The 17,494-nt window shown below is 36.9% G+C and overlaps 1 protein-coding gene across 2 annotated transcripts in view; it reads right to left on the bottom strand.

The window, feature by feature from the left end:
* The window catches only part of ZC2HC1A (zinc finger C2HC-type containing 1A), a 35,976-nt gene that overhangs the window by 9,002 nt on the left and 9,480 nt on the right, over positions 1 to 17,494 (bottom strand). The window contains exons 2-8 of one of the 2 annotated variants that reach the window (XM_032128039.1): positions 15,427 to 15,500; positions 14,595 to 14,711; positions 14,253 to 14,388; positions 10,655 to 10,803; positions 9,681 to 9,780; positions 8,871 to 8,979; positions 1,804 to 1,923 (exon numbers count right to left, since the gene is read on the bottom strand). In XM_032128039.1, coding sequence (XP_031983930.1) covers positions 1,804 to 1,923; positions 8,871 to 8,979; positions 9,681 to 9,780; positions 10,655 to 10,803; positions 14,253 to 14,388; positions 14,595 to 14,711; positions 15,427 to 15,500 — 805 coding nt within the window. The remainder of the gene's footprint in view (positions 1 to 1,803; positions 1,924 to 8,870; positions 8,980 to 9,680; positions 9,781 to 10,654; positions 10,804 to 14,252; positions 14,389 to 14,594; positions 14,712 to 15,426; positions 15,501 to 17,494) is intronic. The other variant, XM_032128029.1, reaches the window with a different exon arrangement.

The following is a 17,494-nucleotide window of genomic DNA, read 5'->3' as shown; positions in this document are numbered from 1 at the left end:
ACCACAGCTTGGTTTCTTCTGATCTGCCCCATCTCCGCCTTCGCTATCTACTTGACCACTTCTGTTGTTTTTCCTGTTTGGTTGGATTTTGTGTTTTGTTTTTAGAAAGCTATATAAATCCCTGCTCTACACTGTATCACATGAAGTATGAATTGAGCATGACAGGAGATGAGACTGTGTACCAATATCAGCTGGAACTCTTAAAACCTAGACATACTTTAAAGGTATTTCTTATCCACTCCCTATTTAAAAAAAAGTAAGATTGAAAGTGAGCTCCCTTCCTAAAGCAGCTCATGTTGTACATCTAGTTGAATTACCACTGCTTGCAAAATAAAAATCTGAAAGTAATTTGTAAAAGAAGCTTGTCTTTTTCTAAGCATGCATTCGTGATTTGGTTGAATTCTATCATAAAATACTGCTACATAAAGCTTGCTTCCTAGACAGAGCGTTCAGATATTCTTGACAGCTGCCACTGTTATGTAACCACAACAGCTCATAGTTCTGTGCAAAGTCATAAATAACTTTCTGCTGACTAGTGGCATGCATCCTAAAGTCCAGAAACCTCTGCCATAAACTGCAACATTCCACATTGCTATGCTGAATTTATGAATGGTTAGGAACTATTCGCACTTGCTGAATGCTGTTGACATGCAGTGTACTGAATATCCTACTGCAAGTAAGGCAGATTTAATTCTTCAACTCAGTAGATACCAGAGGAAGAACAACAGGGATGGTATGAAGAGCAGGTAAGAAGTACCTATACTTTTAAAGAATTTCTCTCAAGAAGAATCAAATCACTGGTCTATGGATAGGGACTATTTTAAGCAATTGTAGTAACTCATTAAGCTAAATTTTCAACATCTTAACAATGTATTGCAGAATGAAAAACTGAGCTAATTTTTGATGGTTCACAGGACTCATAACTCTAACCAAACATGCAAAGGAGTAAATAAAAACATAATGAAATTCTGTTTGTCTAAAAAGAGCTCCCATTCCTTTAATTGCTTTTGCTTCTTCAAATAAAAACCAAAGTCAAATATTCTTTCCCTGTCTCAAAGACACTAAAGCTTTGGTTACAGCATTAAGTGATTCAGACACATTTCTACTATGTAAAGCAATACATTTCATGTATGTGCCACATAATTCGTTACTTATTTCTCTTTTACAATATGAAAAAGCAGCCTATTTGAATTTGGCATCTTCCAAAATAAATCAAAGGCTTAACTACAATTTAGTACCTATTTCCTTTTTAAAAGATTAGAATAATTGGAATAACCTTCCTTCCAAACTTACCTCATATAAAGATTTCTGGATATTCAGAAGTCTTTATAAGATCTAAGTTAGACTTAACCAAAGACTTTACCTTTCATTACAAAGTCTGCCTTTCTCATGGTTTTGGACCATCACATCTACCATACAGATGTAGGAGTTAGAGAAATATTTGACCTTAAGAGAATAAAATTACTTTGTCAAAAACCAGTACAGTTATCAGGCTTAAATGCTTACTTCAGCTTTGCATTATGCAAATCAGTTTTATCTCGGGTTTAGAAAGACAAGTTCATTACTTTTAATCTGTAATCAAGCACTGACAGAAGAAATCAAATCTGAGGGAAACCTTCACCTTCCCTGTCCTACTGTGAAGCTGTTTACCTCATGCTGATACTAATTATATAATCTATTCTTCTCCCACAGCACTTCTATTGAAGACATACTGGGCACCTGATGTTTGTCAAGGACATATGTCTCTGCTTAGGAGAAACATTTCTGCAAAAGAGATAAACCACACTGATTTTTAATTCCTACTTCTTTACAAGCAACAACTCATTTGGCCTTTGGATGGTACGGTCTGTTTTTGTATCAGTGTCATAAAACCTTTGCACATCTCTTCCAGTTTGCAGTGGTGGGCCTAACTTGTCCATCTTACTATTAAAATATATGAAGGGGTGCTCATAAGGACAGCGCTAAATTGCTATTCAAGTTACGCAAAAAAAAAAAGAAATTAAAAATACTCACAATTCAATACTGATATTGCCAAAGAAATCCCATTGACTTAAAAAAAAAGTACAAATCAGACTTTAATTGTCCAGCAAACAAAAGGGTTTCTTCTTGTTTTGATAAGGAATGGATTTCATAGACATTGGATTACATTTCAAATACATTTTTAAAATTCTTTTTCAAACAAAATATTAATGCCAGTTATCCTCACACTCTGCACAATGTACTCACATTTAGTCTCTTTTAAGAACAGCTTTCATGATGTCATTCAACATTGGGAAAGGGGGGCTCATAATTACAAGTCATAGTAAGTTTAAAACATTAGAAAATAAAAGATATATAAGTACAAGCCACCTTAACTTTAGAATTAGCAAGAAGAAAAATTTTTCCTTTTTTCTTTTTTTTTTTTTTGTTTTTGTTTTGGGAAGGCAGAATAGAGGACAGCCTGAAAGAAACCCAGCTTTGTTTTAACAACTAAACCCCCATTCACAATAGATAGTACTACATACACAGCCAATACTTTATTACTTTTTTTTTTTTACTATTATGGATAAAATTTCAAAACCAGAAAGAATAAATCAAAAAAATCAAATTTTAAAAACATTTAAAAAAAAGTTAACTAACAAAATAATAATTAAAAAAAAAATCCCTTCCTCACATCATCATAAGGAAAACTGTAGCTTTTCAGAAATCGCACTTAGACTGGAAAATTAGATCAAGTTAAGATCTGCATTTTTATAATCTTATCATCATAAAGTAAAACCTACAAATAGCCTCCCAAACAGATGTTCTAGTTCAAATTAATTAACTATAGTTATACAGTTATCATAAACTAATGTTTGACCCAATATAAACTCTTTACATACTCTCAAGAAACTGAGAAGCAAGATTGAGGTCTCTGACACTGCAAAACACATACCTCAACCTAACATCGTCTTGGTTATTTTTGAACTTTAACAAATTATCAGCATAACCTGTGAACTCCAGGCACATACAGAGTAGAACACCAAAGAAATATCCTAGAAGCAGTCATAATACTATCAAAATAAAGAACTACAGTATTCTTTCACACCTTAACAAAACCAAAAACCCAAAGCTGACAGCCTTTTCACATTCTAATGGAAAAAACCATGATCACAAGAATCTTTCAAAATGCAAAGATCTCCAAGATGACTCCTTACATATCTTGATTTCATTGAACAAAGCCCTGTAAGTTATGGTATTCATAAAAGGAACAAACTGGTTTAAAAAGATAATGTTTATAAAGGGTATAAATGCTTTATGGCAAACATGTAAGTGGAATTTAAAATTTACTGTTATTGATTTGGTGTGCGGTTCATATTGTATTTCAGCTGTAAGACAGTTGCGGATGTGTCACTAACAGACTTATTTTCCAGGAGGGAAATATTAACATTAAAGTGTATGTCTTAGCCCCAAAATAAAACATAAATTACAAATTAAATTCTATGGGTTCATTTGCCATATTAAAAAATATAATGTAATTTTCCAAGTCCCATTAAAAAAACAAACAAACATAACTGTTCACAAATGAAACATGAACAGACAATCTGTACAAGCAAAAGATCCCTGGCTGGCCACAAACAGTGGTGTCACGTTCTGCTGCGCAAAACAGTTTGCATGTGGGTGTGGAGCTCACCTGTTTGATTACCCTTTTTTCCTCCTGAACATCTGATTATTTCTGGCAGTGTCTTGGGGTGACTTTATGATGTGTATCCCATATCGCTGCCTATGCCCAGAAATTGATTTCTGTGCCTTTCTATACTTCTAAACTGAGCCTGAGAGGGGGAAGAAAAAACTGAGCAAAACTTCTTCAAAGCAGTTTGCAGCTTGTTCAAGGTCACACACAGATAGCAATTGGTTTCCCAGCTGTGGCAGGGGAGGGAGGAAACACCCGGCTTGCTGTTTTCCTGAGGACAGTTTTTTTGGCCAGTGGTTCAGCTGCTTTTTCTCTGGAGAGAGACAGAGAGTTGAATTTTTCCTTCCCTGGAATTTTCTACTGGACTGCTTGATTGCTGTAACATCAGAGCACATCGGGAGGACTTTCCACCGGGCACAGAGGGCCTGGCCCTGGGCCAAGCCCCAGCTCTGAGGAGACCAAAGGGAGGACTCTAACACTTTCCCAGGTTTTTTCTCCACAGTGAGAGATTTTATTATTTAGCATTATTATCCTCTTCCCCTGTGTTTGTTAAATAAATAGTTTTATCTCCTTCACTTTCCTTCGAGGAAAATTTATTTCTCCCCGAACCTGGTAGGGGAGGGGTGGTTGTGCCTTCTCTCAGAGGATGTATTTCTAAATTTGGCCAAACCGGAACAGGCAGCTTACTACAACTGCCATACGCCTCAAGAAATGCAGGACACTGCTAACCTCTATACTATTATAAAATACATATCAAACTTGGGTTCATAACGTGATATCAAATTATAAGCCTAATGACAACTTATGTAGAATTTTCCTTTTCTTAATTCTTTAGTATCAAAAAGATAACCTATTTTCACCCAAATGAATGAAGATTTTCTTACTGACTACAACAGTCACACGCTACTCTTGTACTCTCACTTGCTCCTGTACCACCCAGAAATTATGCCCTTATGCAACACTTCCATTCATACTGAAGAACTGTCTGTGTTCTTACTCTGTCCAGGCAGAAAAACAAAACTCGTAGCAGAACTCAGCTGACACATCCTGATCTACACGTACAAAGTAAACCTCACTGGCACTAACATAGCTTATGTTGATGATACTGTGCTGTGCTCTCTCAGTAGTCCTTTACCTGGGGAGCAGAACAGGAGAATTCAAATTTAAAAAAAAAGACACCGCATAGTAAAAATAACTTACAATAAGTGAGCTCATAAAATAGGGTTCCATTGCTGCTCATACAAAACGAAAGTGCTCGCTGCGATGGTGCACATGAGGTTTACAGGCGATGAACTCCGAGCTCCCTCCCCTCGCGCAGCTCCGGGGCCAGCGCTGCGCCAGCGCCACCTGGCGGGCGCGGGCGGCACAGCGGGCTCAGCGCCACTTCCCGCCCCTCCGCGCATCCCCGCAGGAGCAGCGACCGCGGCTCCACGGGAGGCAGCAGTGTCCCATTCCATCCCCCTCTCCAACGTACATACAATTCATCCTTGATATTGCACAATATAATTGTAATTCTACTATTAAGCCTCTCTACTATTACCTCTCTGGAAAATCCAGAATTACAATGATCTGGGTAAAGACGGAAGTTTACACACTTAAGTAATACCTAAAAAAACCCCAGAAGTTAGTTTCCCTTAGTGCAAACTGCAGGAACTTGCTTCTAACAGCAAAACCTGGAACTTAACCTGGCCAAAATAAAGTGTGTAGGCTCTTTAATATTTGTCAAGGAGAAAAGAAAAAGTGATTGCTTACCATTCCATTTAAAAGACTGCCCTTAAAACAATCCCCACAAAACACTGCTCAGTAAAGTGTTCCACTAACAACTCAGAAAGAAGAACATGACATCTTATTTTACAGCATAAGCTCTCTCTCACTTAGGTATAACAGAATCCCAGATCTCACACTAAGGCTTGTCATTCTACTGGTTAAATCATAAATGTAGTAGCAAAAGAAATAAATCTTCTTTAATCCTACTGAAGGTTAATGTTCAAAAGGTCTTCTATTTTTAGAAAATAATTCCAGCTGTGTTTAGCTACAGCCTAAATTATAAGACGTTTTAATGTTTAAAATCTGTCACTGCCGTATTAACTATTTTCACTCTGATGTAGGACATTGACTGTTGGCGTCTCGGTCCTGGCTTTGGTATAATTTTGTAGGTATTTCAACAGAACCCAATATATTTTCCCCTCGTGCCCCAATACTAAGACAGAAGTTGAGATGATTAAGGCCGAAACTGTCACCAGTGACCAATCTGAGGAACCTAACTCTTCCATGTTGTAACTGCTCCTACACCTCTTTGCTATAATATACCTTCTGACAAATTTGTTCCCAGAAGTGAATGCAATGAAGCTAAAAAAAGAAATGGCAGGTCACAGATACAACACTCAGAAATGAGACACATTTAACTGGTTAGTATAGAAGACTGGTTAGTATGAGCAGCATATACCATAAGGGCTGGTTAGAAAACAAGAGAACAAGTTTTTTAGAGCAGTAAGGGCTGCAGGCAGAAACACACTCATCCATACTCTTAAAATCTGGAAATTGTGTAGGCAATTGAGGTTATAAACCAAGCTAACATTTACTGCCTTTCAGCAGAGATTGTTATCTAGAGCTGTGCCAACCAGAAGCCATCTCTATGTGCTTAGCAGAATGCATAACCAGAGAGAACCTGGGCAAACATCTCCCCAGTTGCTATTTGGCTTCATCATGTCACAGTTCTTTCTCCAAGCAACAGAGGAGAAAATGGAAGACTACAGAAAACAAAATGCAGTAAGCAATTGTGGAAAACTGCTAGACTTAGTATGTCAAGATACAGAGATGCTGTGAGTTTGTGGAGAATTCATGAGGCTGTTTGGGCAAAAATGTGAGCTAAGCCACTCGCTTTTCTTGCACTAGGCTGGAGCGAGGCTTAACAACTGAACGATGCCTGGGGTGAGGCAGAGCCTCACAGCCCATTGGTGTCTCAGTGAAGGCCAGAAGTGCACCCAGGCCTCGGTACCAGCCTCACTCCCCCTTATCCACGCACAACCAGCCTCTGTTACAAATCTGTTCCTTTGCGAAGATAATGATGTGAGGCTGTCACATGCTGACAGGAGTAATGTCAGGTGGCCTTCACTGCTCCCTCAGCTGGTGGAGGACGACACTGAGGTATTAGGGATCTGTGCTGCCTCTGTTAGAACCAATTCAGCCAAAGGTATCCAAATGTAATTAACACATTGAAAAATGCACCCACCAATACAAAAATGAGAAAAAAGCTGCCTCCCCACCTACTAAGACCACAGCAACTGGTAACCAACTATATTTGGCTATAGTCACACCTTTTTTCCAAAAAGTCTAAAATTGGTATTTGAAATCCTCCATTTTTGGAGTATTGAGAACATGACCTCATGTCATGGACAATGGGCTTGCTCCTCTCTCCCCTCCCCAAAGCAGGGATGACCCTTTGGTGAGATTTGTGCCTCCGGCTGCATCAACAGTATAGCTGGGAACAGTTATACACAGTACTGTACACTTACATTTTGTAGATCTAGTGCATTTATCACCAGCAATCTAACAAGAGTCAAGAATCTATTGCTCAATAAACTACATTATTTGTGAATCTGGAACTGTAGTTCTTACTGAACACAACCAGACATAGTGCCTAACTGGTTATAATCAGAAATTAAGCCAAGCTGCACCCAGCCCTCCTGATCTCTGAGGAGTAGCTAGAGAACAAGGGGGTTTATTTTCTACCAAATTCCATATACTTATTGCAACAGCAACTGACAGGTAAAATTAGATAGAATTTCCTTGTTAACAAGTGAACACCAAAATTGCTGCACCCTCAGAGACAAATACAATTTTCACTTAGGAACTTTCAACAGGAAAAAGCTTTTCCAGACAGTTGGGATACGCTATTGGGCTCAGAAACATGCCTTCAAATTATCGCAGCTGAATTTTTTGCTGTGGTTTGCAGACCTGCTTGTTTGCCACTCATCAGTAGGTGTTAATTCAACTTCTAAAACTGGAGAAATAAAGAAAAACAGTGAATAGAGGCTGGGATTTTCTGACAGTCACAGCATAAATGCCTACAAATGGTAGTGAAGCTGACCAAAGACTAGTGAGACACCAGGAGAGGGGGGAAATAAAAAAAAAAAAAGGTATCTGTCAGCCTCAAGGACTGTGTGTGTGACCTGTGTCTGAAACAGTTATCATGAGTAGGTAAAGCAAGCAGGAACAGAACTGAATCCTGATGCTACAGGGTGTTAGGAGAGAAGCATGACAGAGCTGTAATTCATATTCATGCATAACTTGTAAAACTTTAGAGTGATAAACTAAAAATCTCTAGTTTTGTGTAATTGCTGTCCAACCCCATGAGTTTTCAGAATGTCCTTTTTCTTCCTCGCGAACTTAACACATTGGTTTTTTTCCACCTTATACCGTCTTCACCAATCTGATACTCATTTTTATAGGAATAAATCTTTTTCGATCACCTATGTTATAACTGCAACCATGTCCTTCTATGTTTTGTGTTCTCAGTGCCCCTTTGAGGTGCCCCTCAAACTTCTGCAGATTTGCACTGCTTTTCTTCAATCCCTTCCACAGACTTCTCTTTGAGATTCTGTGAACTCTCTACCCCTCCAGCAAAGTATGAGTCACAGCCTTGATCACACCAGCACTTATACTGAACTCTAGTAATCTTCATGTAGCACTCCTTGCTGTTGTAAGTGCACTGGTTTCCATTTGCCTTATTTGTGCTCATTCATTTGCTGCCTCTTAAGACAAGAGAGAAAGCATCCATCCTTTTGTGCTAAGAGAAAGATCCTGTCACAATTGGCTTGCAGTCTGTGGCAGAAGCCTCTTTCTTCTATTTCCATGGAGTGTAGGAAATTATGCCTAATGCTTTCTGCTTCTTTAAGTCCCTTCACTTTTACCAGGAAAAAATTCACTGCTCCAACCACTTCTGCCTGTTCAGTGATTTTTAATATACTTTATATTTATTTTTATCTCTTGAACTCCTTTCCTGTTACTTCAACTTGATAAAACCCACCTTTGCCTGCTCCAGTGGTCCTTAAAGATATAGCTGTATTTACAGATAAAGAATAAATGCAAAACACTGTACTTCTGAAGCTCATAGGAAAAAAATAAAAAGCAAGTGAAACAAACGACAGAGATTTCTAGAACTAGAACAACATAAATATGAAATTAACCAAAAATGACGACATGAGATAGAACTTACCCTGCTTGTGGGTTCACCATTCCCAGTGAGTTCTTATGAGCTGGTGATAACGTTTGAATTTTGCTCCCACTGGATCCAGACGAAGAAGAAGCTTTACTTGAAGAAGCACCTTGCAGTTGAAAGCAAGCATGAGAATGTAAGAAAATGTAAGATTTTGCTGCTGAAATGATACAATTTATTTTAAAAATTTTCATTGCAAAATTCAAAACGAGTTTCAGAAATACAAAGATATGAGCCAGTATCAAGATAATACAAAAAGAAAATATGTTCCAAAAAATTTATAGAAAATACGTAATTGAGACAGTGTTTTATTCTAAGAAGAAATACTGTATCTCAATTACTTTCCTCAGGAAAAAAGGAAAAGTCAAAGTATGTACAAGCAGAACATGTTTGATATCTGATGATATCTGAAACCCAAATTAGACCACTGCTTGCATAATTATAATATACATGCCTTGACTATGTATTTTCACCAGTTCATGATCATATTCAGCATATAAATTAATTACAGAATTAAACATCAGATAAATTTCAGGTGAGAGATCAGTATTCAATACAATCATGCATTACTACACCGAATGATTTTTCATATTCAATCCAGAAAAAAAAAAAAAAAAATCTGATATATAAACCAGAATCCTAAGTGCCCAAGAGTCTTTTTAGATAGATGGCAATCAGTGCCCCTTCCAACTTTATTTTAAATGAGATTTTACAAACCACTATATCAAATAAATAATAAATTTTTACTGCATACTTTGAGGACTAATATTTAGAAGGGAAATGGAACAATTCATAACATTAACTTCATACCTACAACAGTTTTGCTAACACCACTTGGCTGTGGTAAGCGTGATGATGGTGATGGTGTTGATCCTACAGAAGGCATCTTCTTAACCGCAGCAGGTTTGTACTGTAACAAAATACAACCTAGAAATTTAAGCAATTAAATCAAGCTATCTATATAACACAACAGGTAGTTCTTTCAGGTACTGTGGGAGAACAGATGATGATTTCCTACTAGGCAACCTGTTCCTGGTATGGGAACATGCAAATGGTTTCTGATAGTCTGTTTTCTAATACTTACAGATGATACTAGCAGGAAACATTCTCTAACTTAGTGGCTTTGTTTTGTTGTTCAACTGTATGTCTCTCTGCATTTTTTGCTTTTGTACAGATTTTATCATCTTTTTCCATAGCTGGAATCAAACTCAAGTTAAGATAAAAAGTATCACCTCATTACCAATTAATTTAGAAAAGAATACTCAGGGGCAGAACTATTTTTGTCTTTCAAACACAAATCTTACTTTCACCTGTGGCGTCTGGACCAGTCCCTGCACTGATTCAAAATACTGTGTAATACACCTGAATCCTCCTAAAGCCTCTAATTAGCCAAAATACTGCTGACAGTTGTCCTGTAGTCAGGTACCTTTGTTTGCCCCCTAAGCAACTGTCTTTAATAGGATTCAGAAACTAGCACAACAGAAATTCAACTTCCTTTACAAAAACTGCATCTCTATTTCCTCCTGATACCTTTACCTGTCATTTGCACATTTCTCAATTACATTTATGACTGGTTTTGGCTTTGCAACTGCTGCCATCTGACTTATGGACCTCTGCAGTTTAAGAAAGCAAAAGCCTCATCCATACTTAAGCGTCTAATTTCAGTCAGTGCAAATAACAGAATTACAGAATAAAACAATTCCATTTAAAAGCAACACACTATTTGACAAGCTTCATTTGACATTGAATACAAGTTCCAAGTTAAGAAAAGTGTTATAGCTCACCTGTGTTCGAGTAGGAGGCTTCCCTTTGGTATCAGCTGCCAATTTCCCCTTATTAGTAATACGTGCAGCTTGCTCCTTACAGAAATTGATGTGTCTGTCAGCTGCATTTTCATTAAATCTCCTCTGACAGTACGGACACTGAATGTAATCTTAAAAACATAAAATCTAACATTAATAATATGTTTTAAAACTGAGAGTGTTTGAAAGTCTTTTAAAGAGCAGCCCCTCCTCCAGGGGAAATTATGACTTCTTGAATCTGAAAATGAAATACAGATTTCTAAGTAAAAGAATATTATCCACATGTAACACAAAAGACGTTTCTAGTTTGATGGATAAGAGTAGTTGAGGGTTAGAAGTAACCTCAGCAAAATCAGAAACACTTTAAGAGATGCTGTTCTGCAGAGAAGGTAGCCAAAGAGGTACAAGGACATGGCAGAGACATCAGCTAGAAGGAAGTGGAGAAGAAGCTAAATAAACAAACAATCAAAAATTAAAAAAAAATCACAAACAGTTCAGTTTGTTCAAGATAATGGGAATACATTAAAACCTTTCCCACACAAGCAGAAAAAGACAACAAAATCTGTTTCCTCTGGCAATTTTGAAAGAACTGAGAAATAACTAACTGCAATACTAGAAGTGATCATTAAAAAAAAAAACAAACAGAAATTTAACAAATAAAAAGAATCTAAAGAAACTCAGCCAAAATTAGGAGCTGTCTCTAGAGAGATGCAAAAGCAAGTAACTGGTGGCTGTATTACTTTTGCATAGTACACACTGCAAACAGTATTACATGCAGGAAATATTACTCTCATGGGGAAAAAACAGAAAGGGCAACATAAATGCTTAAAATATTAAAAGAAACATCACCTGTATGCTGGAAATACAGACTTTAAAATACAGTGGCCTTGGAAAATTATATGTTTGGACTGCAGTTTCAGACAGGTATTTCAGTGTCTAGAGATATTGATGCTGTATGCCCCAGGTTAGAGTATTCAAAACCATGTAAGCTTCAACTTAAAAAAAGCTTGATATTGGCAAAGCAGGTTAAATTAGTGTGTTTCTAGGTCATTTTAGAAATGTATTGAAGAAAATGAGGTGAAATTCAACAGCCACTGCCTCCAAAATTACAATTAGATATTATAAAATCTAAAATAAGTTTTGGTTTACGTGTTACTAGTCCAAATGTGGCAGATCTGGCTTAAAGACTTGTCCCTCTAAAAATTAGTAAACTGTTTTGAGTAAGTTAAATGATGTAATGGCCACCAAACCATGAACTGTGACCCAAGAAGTGTGAGCTAAGGACACAGGAAGAACACAGAGAAGTGACAGCATGGGAATCTCACGGGGTAAAACAACTACTATTTATTTATTTAACATATACTCTGCTACTGTCAGAACACTCAAACATCAACTATACCTTAAGAGAGAAAAGCTCAGAAACAGAACTGTAATATCTATGTAGTCAAACTAAAATTGTTCCAAAGAAAGTAAAAAAAAGAAAAAAAAATTAATAAAGCAGCTGTGAAAGCCCCTAGATAATAAGCCATTTCTGTCTGGTGCAGAGCTCAGTTCCCACAGAAAACTTTCAAAGTCCACAAATGTATCAGACTGTAGAGGATGAATGTATACTCTTAAGAATCAGGAATTGTATCTTAATCCTTTTGTCAAACACGTAGTACCAGTCAGACACTTGGCTGATGCCTTGAAGTGGCTACCTGAAAACAGAGGCTAGACAAGATTAAAAGAATAAAAGCAAAGCAGGTACTTATTGAGGGCCTTCAACAGGAACACCTTGGGAGTCAAAAAGTCTCCAAGGGGCTACATCTACAATGGACGCTGGGTCACGGGTTTTTCAAACTTTTATAAGTTTGGTCCATTTGCATATCAGGGTTAATTTTCCAATTACAATTTCGGGTAATGATGTAATTACCCCAAGTTTGCTCCCCCTCCCCAGAGGCTTAGTTTACATATTTTGGGCCTGGGACAACAAGGTGTCCTTGAGTCCAGGCCCAGAGAGGGTTTGTTACATCTAACAGTAGCTAACAGGCTACATGAAGTTTTAGAGCTATACACTAAACCAGTACAGGGTCTGAAAATACAAAAGCTAAATCCTATGGCACAATGGCTATCTGAAAGTACTGCTCATACTGTCCAGATGAACTTCTAGGATTCAGTGTAAGCTTTACAAAAAAAAGCTAATCAAAATAAGAGGGCAGTACACACACAGTCAAGTTCAGGGAGATGGAAGAAGCAGCAATACTGTTTATTTGCCAACTCAGAGCAGTTAAGTAGAAAATACGAATACAAGATTCTTTCCATTAAAAGGAAAAAGACTTGCTGCTTGTTAGAAATAAAGACAAGAGTTGACTAGGAGACGATGGATACATTCATGGTACCACGCACAATCTTCTCTGTCTCCTACATGAGAAGTGGAAAAGGAGCAACAGTAGCTGCCTCTGCGCTATTTGTAAGAAGAGTATCCACTGATCACTTTGTGCATGGTCTCTTCATTCCTGGTTTCCACTCCCTAAGTCTTACCCACTGCAGCAGGATGAAGCCAGGAGACTAAAACCAACTACAACTAGATAGATTATAGATATGCTATATAGATTATTAATGATTCTTTCCATGATCAAGCCTTGTGATTCTTATCCACAGCAAAAGCTATTAGCCATTGGCTTTACTTTAAGATGGCTTTACTTTAAGATGGCTTTACTTTTTAAGATTAGCTATATCGCTTTTCAAGATTGTGAGTACAGAAAGCTGAATAATACAGCTTCTTACAGTGAATGCACAATTACAATCCTAATACTGGACTAACACATCTCCTGCAGAGAAACAAGGTAGGGAACACTTTACATCCTCACTTGACCACAGACAAAAGCAAACATGCTTTTTTCCCAATCTTTCTGAAAATAGCCATTAAGCTGATCAAATGGTTTAGCTCTTAGAACAAGAGGAAAAAATATATTCTTCAACCTATTATCATATCCCAGAAGTTAAATGAACAGTGTATTTCCTTCTCATTAACATCAGACTGCTTGAACACTTTATCCAGTCTCAGTTCTGAAGGTACTCAAGGACTGTCACACCCTTGGTAATACAAACTTCACACATCTCACATACCCAAAACACAAGTACCCCCACTACATGAGGGATTAAGGTGTACACTGCATACATAAAACCAAATGTGAATTCAGCAAGAAATGGGAGAGATTACATTTGAAGAACACAAAAGTGCATTCCCACAACATAAATATGTTGTGGGTGTCAGCTAATTAAAAAGGCAGTCTGCTATTTCTGTGCAGTTCCACTGTTGTGAGCACAAACAAGGTATTGAAACAATTTGTCCAGCCTATGGTTTATAAGACAGTATCAAGGTGCAAGTTGGCCACAGCTACCTTTCCACACATTAAAAACAAAGTCATAGGCTTTGAAAGCTACACAGGATGTGAGTCAGCCAGATCCACAGTTACAACCCAGCATCTGCATCTTCAAGAACTTGTGAATGTTGTATTCCAACAAATTCCTTTTCAATTCAAATTTCTACACATTAACTTAAAAAAAAGTATGTAAGGAACTTGACTACTTTACATACCAGGGTCATATGATGGTGGGGGTGGTGGAGGGAGTTTTCCACCATCTTTAAGATTAAGTCCTTTGGCTGCTCGTATAGTTGCTATAAATTCCTCATGCTTTCGTCTCCAGTTAGACGGTTTTTTGGGTGGTTCTGGCTAAGAGGCAAAAAAGAAAGCTTCGTATGTTTGAAGTTTCTACTTGAAGCTAAGTATGCACCTTATTTTAGTATATAACATCATAGTTCAATTTCTTCCAGATTTTAGTAGATCTAATTAACACAAACTGCCAGCAGAAATAAGCCTTATTAAAATGCATATATATTTGCCTAAAATGTTCATATGCAGAGTAAATTATAACATACCCGTGGCTTAAGAGGTTTTACTGTGGGAATGTCAGTTCCTTCTGCTCTCTGTCGGCTGGAATCGAACGTCTTCCTTTTCTTGGCAGAAGTTTTTTGGCAAATGGGTCCATGCTTTTTCTACAAGCAGAAGCAAAATAAAAGGAGAGTACAAAACTCACTTTGAAAACAGAAGTTATTAGCACATTAGTTCCCTCTTTCTTGATACAAAAATTAGCAAAAAAGGCCCAAGTCTTGATTAATAAGCTCATATTGTTTTAATTTAAACATTTATGCCAGCCACTACCTTTAAAACAGAACGACAGGAATTCACGAATGCATATACACAGTCACAAAAACATGGGTGATAATGAAGAAGAAAATTAGAAGGCAGCTGTATTTGCTCCTTGTACATAAAAAATTGATAGGTAGGCAGCATTTGCATTGAGTGGCAAAACAAATCATAGGTGTCTGAAACTCATATTCACATTTAAGGACAGACTGATTTTTATTAACAACGGAGAAGAGAGTTTTAGAGATGGCTAACAAAACATTTCATTTACTAGCTGAGACTTAAAACTGCAGAAGACAAGGATTGATTCTGTAACCCTAAAGAAGATGCTTTTAGAGGCATGTATTTCAGAAAATGATGGGAACCTTAAAATAAAATTAACTTCCTTCCAAGGAGCTTCAAAACTGAGACAACTGGAATCAGTAATTATTTGGGGGGGGAAACCCAAAAACAAAACCCCAAAAACAAAGCACCTAGATCTATTTTTTTTAGCTATAGTGAGCACTGCTAAACTTTCATAACAGCTTATCAAATCTAAAAGCCAACAGCACTCACACCACTTACCAGTGCTGCTGGAAAGAAAGTTCTTCCACAAATCTTACACGGCAACAGATCTCCAGTTTGCACTGCAACCTCACCTTAAAAAAACCAACATACTTCTTTAAGAAAATGTGATTAAATTAATGACAAAACATTATTTCAAAAATGCTAACTTTATATACACTTAGCAATAATAACAGTTGCTATTACTGTTGAAGTATACATCCTTTGACTTGCGCAGAGACTATGCAGATAAGAAAGGCAAAGAATATACTGAAGTCCTTAGGTACTTTTGGAAGCTGTCAGGCCCAGCAACATGTCACCAGCAATTCTGTTAATTTAAAATACAGAACTCCACTCCCTTAAAAGGATGCATATCAACATGCAAATGACAAATCCCCTGTAAGTCCCAATGACAGCTTAAATACACACCAAGAATTGAGCTATTTAGTGGGTATTTCTGTGTCTTTGGAAGAGATCAAATTTAGTATCAAATATAAAAAATACATATCCCATCATTTATTTTGCTCTACTAAGTCAAACTATTCCACTTTCTCTTGTAAAGGAAACAGTATTTTATGCTATTTTTACTATATATTTTATTCAGATTATTACTGATGCTTTACAGAAGTGTTTCTGATGTTGCTATTCAAGCACTGGTAACAAAAATGTAAATAGCATACTTGACATACAGCAGATCCACAGAACCAGACAAAAGACCAACAAGTCGAAGTATCAGACCTATGCAAGCAAATATATTTATATAGCATGCATTATGCAACGGAGTCGTGGCAAAACTTTTATTTCCCAATAAAAGGCATCTAGTATATCTAGTACTATATCAGAGGAATGCAGGGATATTTTTATATCGTGTATCCATCAAGACAGAGGCAGTAAGTTCGGATTAATTTTGAGACTTACTAGTAGCTTTCTCTGTACTCAATCTGACAATTGCAGACAATGTGACTGCCTCTATTTAAACCACATTAAAATAAAAACACTTCAAATTGACTTGTATTTTAGGCAAAGCAGCATCTTAAAAACTAACAAAGTTATCAGCATAGCAATGTTCACTGATTTGATCAGCTTTTGTTCCCAGTTTCCCAGTGGAAAATTGTTTTCCACCTAAACATACACACTTGCTAACTAAGTGTACGACCAGTCCTAAAAAAAGGAATAATTTCATGAAATACTTCACAGCAAACAAACAGACAGATTCAGACAGGCAGTTCCCACTGAAAACCTTTTCCGAAATGCAAAGATTAAAACTGAGTGAGATTTCTACTAACAATAAAGAACTATTGTCTACTTTTGACTTTTTCAATAACTTAAAGCAAATCCATCACCAGCATGTAACTACACACAATGTGTTAGTTGTATGAACATAATATGGAGTACAATGCATTTTAAGAATTATAAATCACAAGAAAAGCGCAGTTTAAAACATGTTCATACCTTTAATTAATTTATATACCTTTTCCATGTAGATATGAATAAGCCTGTCCTTACAACAGCATAGCAGGACTGCACTGACAGTAGCCAAGTTTTACAACTTAAAGTCATAATCAAACTTCCTTTTGTGCCACCTAAATATCTGTGCATTTAGATGTACACAAGTAGGAGAAGTAGGAAAAATGCAAAACATGGAGATAAATCTTGGTTTTCTTCTATTCTTGCATTTGAATTATACTTGAACGCTATGAAGATCTACTACGAACTTATTTTTTAACTGTATTTTTTGAATGTCTTTTTTAAAAAATCATGTGCAAAAATTTTTCCATAGGTCTGTTTTATTAAATCCACAAGTCTGAGCACATGAACACTGGTACAAAGCTTAGATAGCTGGGAACCTGCCCTCAACACTGATCTGAAGGGTAAGAAGCCATGGTTGTAAGCTTTTCTCAATTATTCCACTCCAAAATACCAGGCATGCACAGATTTGTTTGTTTATTTCATGGCTTCATTCTTCAGAGTCCCTAGCACTCTTACTAATGATAACCTACATCACTGCAAACTCACTTCTGCTAAAGAGTTCAACTTCTTTTTATGACATCATTCTAATACAACCCTCAGCTTTGCAGAAACAAGTGAG

The sequence above is a fragment of the Corvus moneduloides genome, chromosome 1, assembly GCF_009650955.1.
Source record: "Corvus moneduloides isolate bCorMon1 chromosome 1, bCorMon1.pri, whole genome shotgun sequence".
In the NCBI taxonomy this organism is placed as follows: domain Eukaryota; kingdom Metazoa; phylum Chordata; class Aves; order Passeriformes; family Corvidae; genus Corvus; species Corvus moneduloides.
The sequence above is the reverse complement of the archived record's forward strand: the minus strand, read 5'-3'. Positions and strand labels throughout refer to the sequence as shown.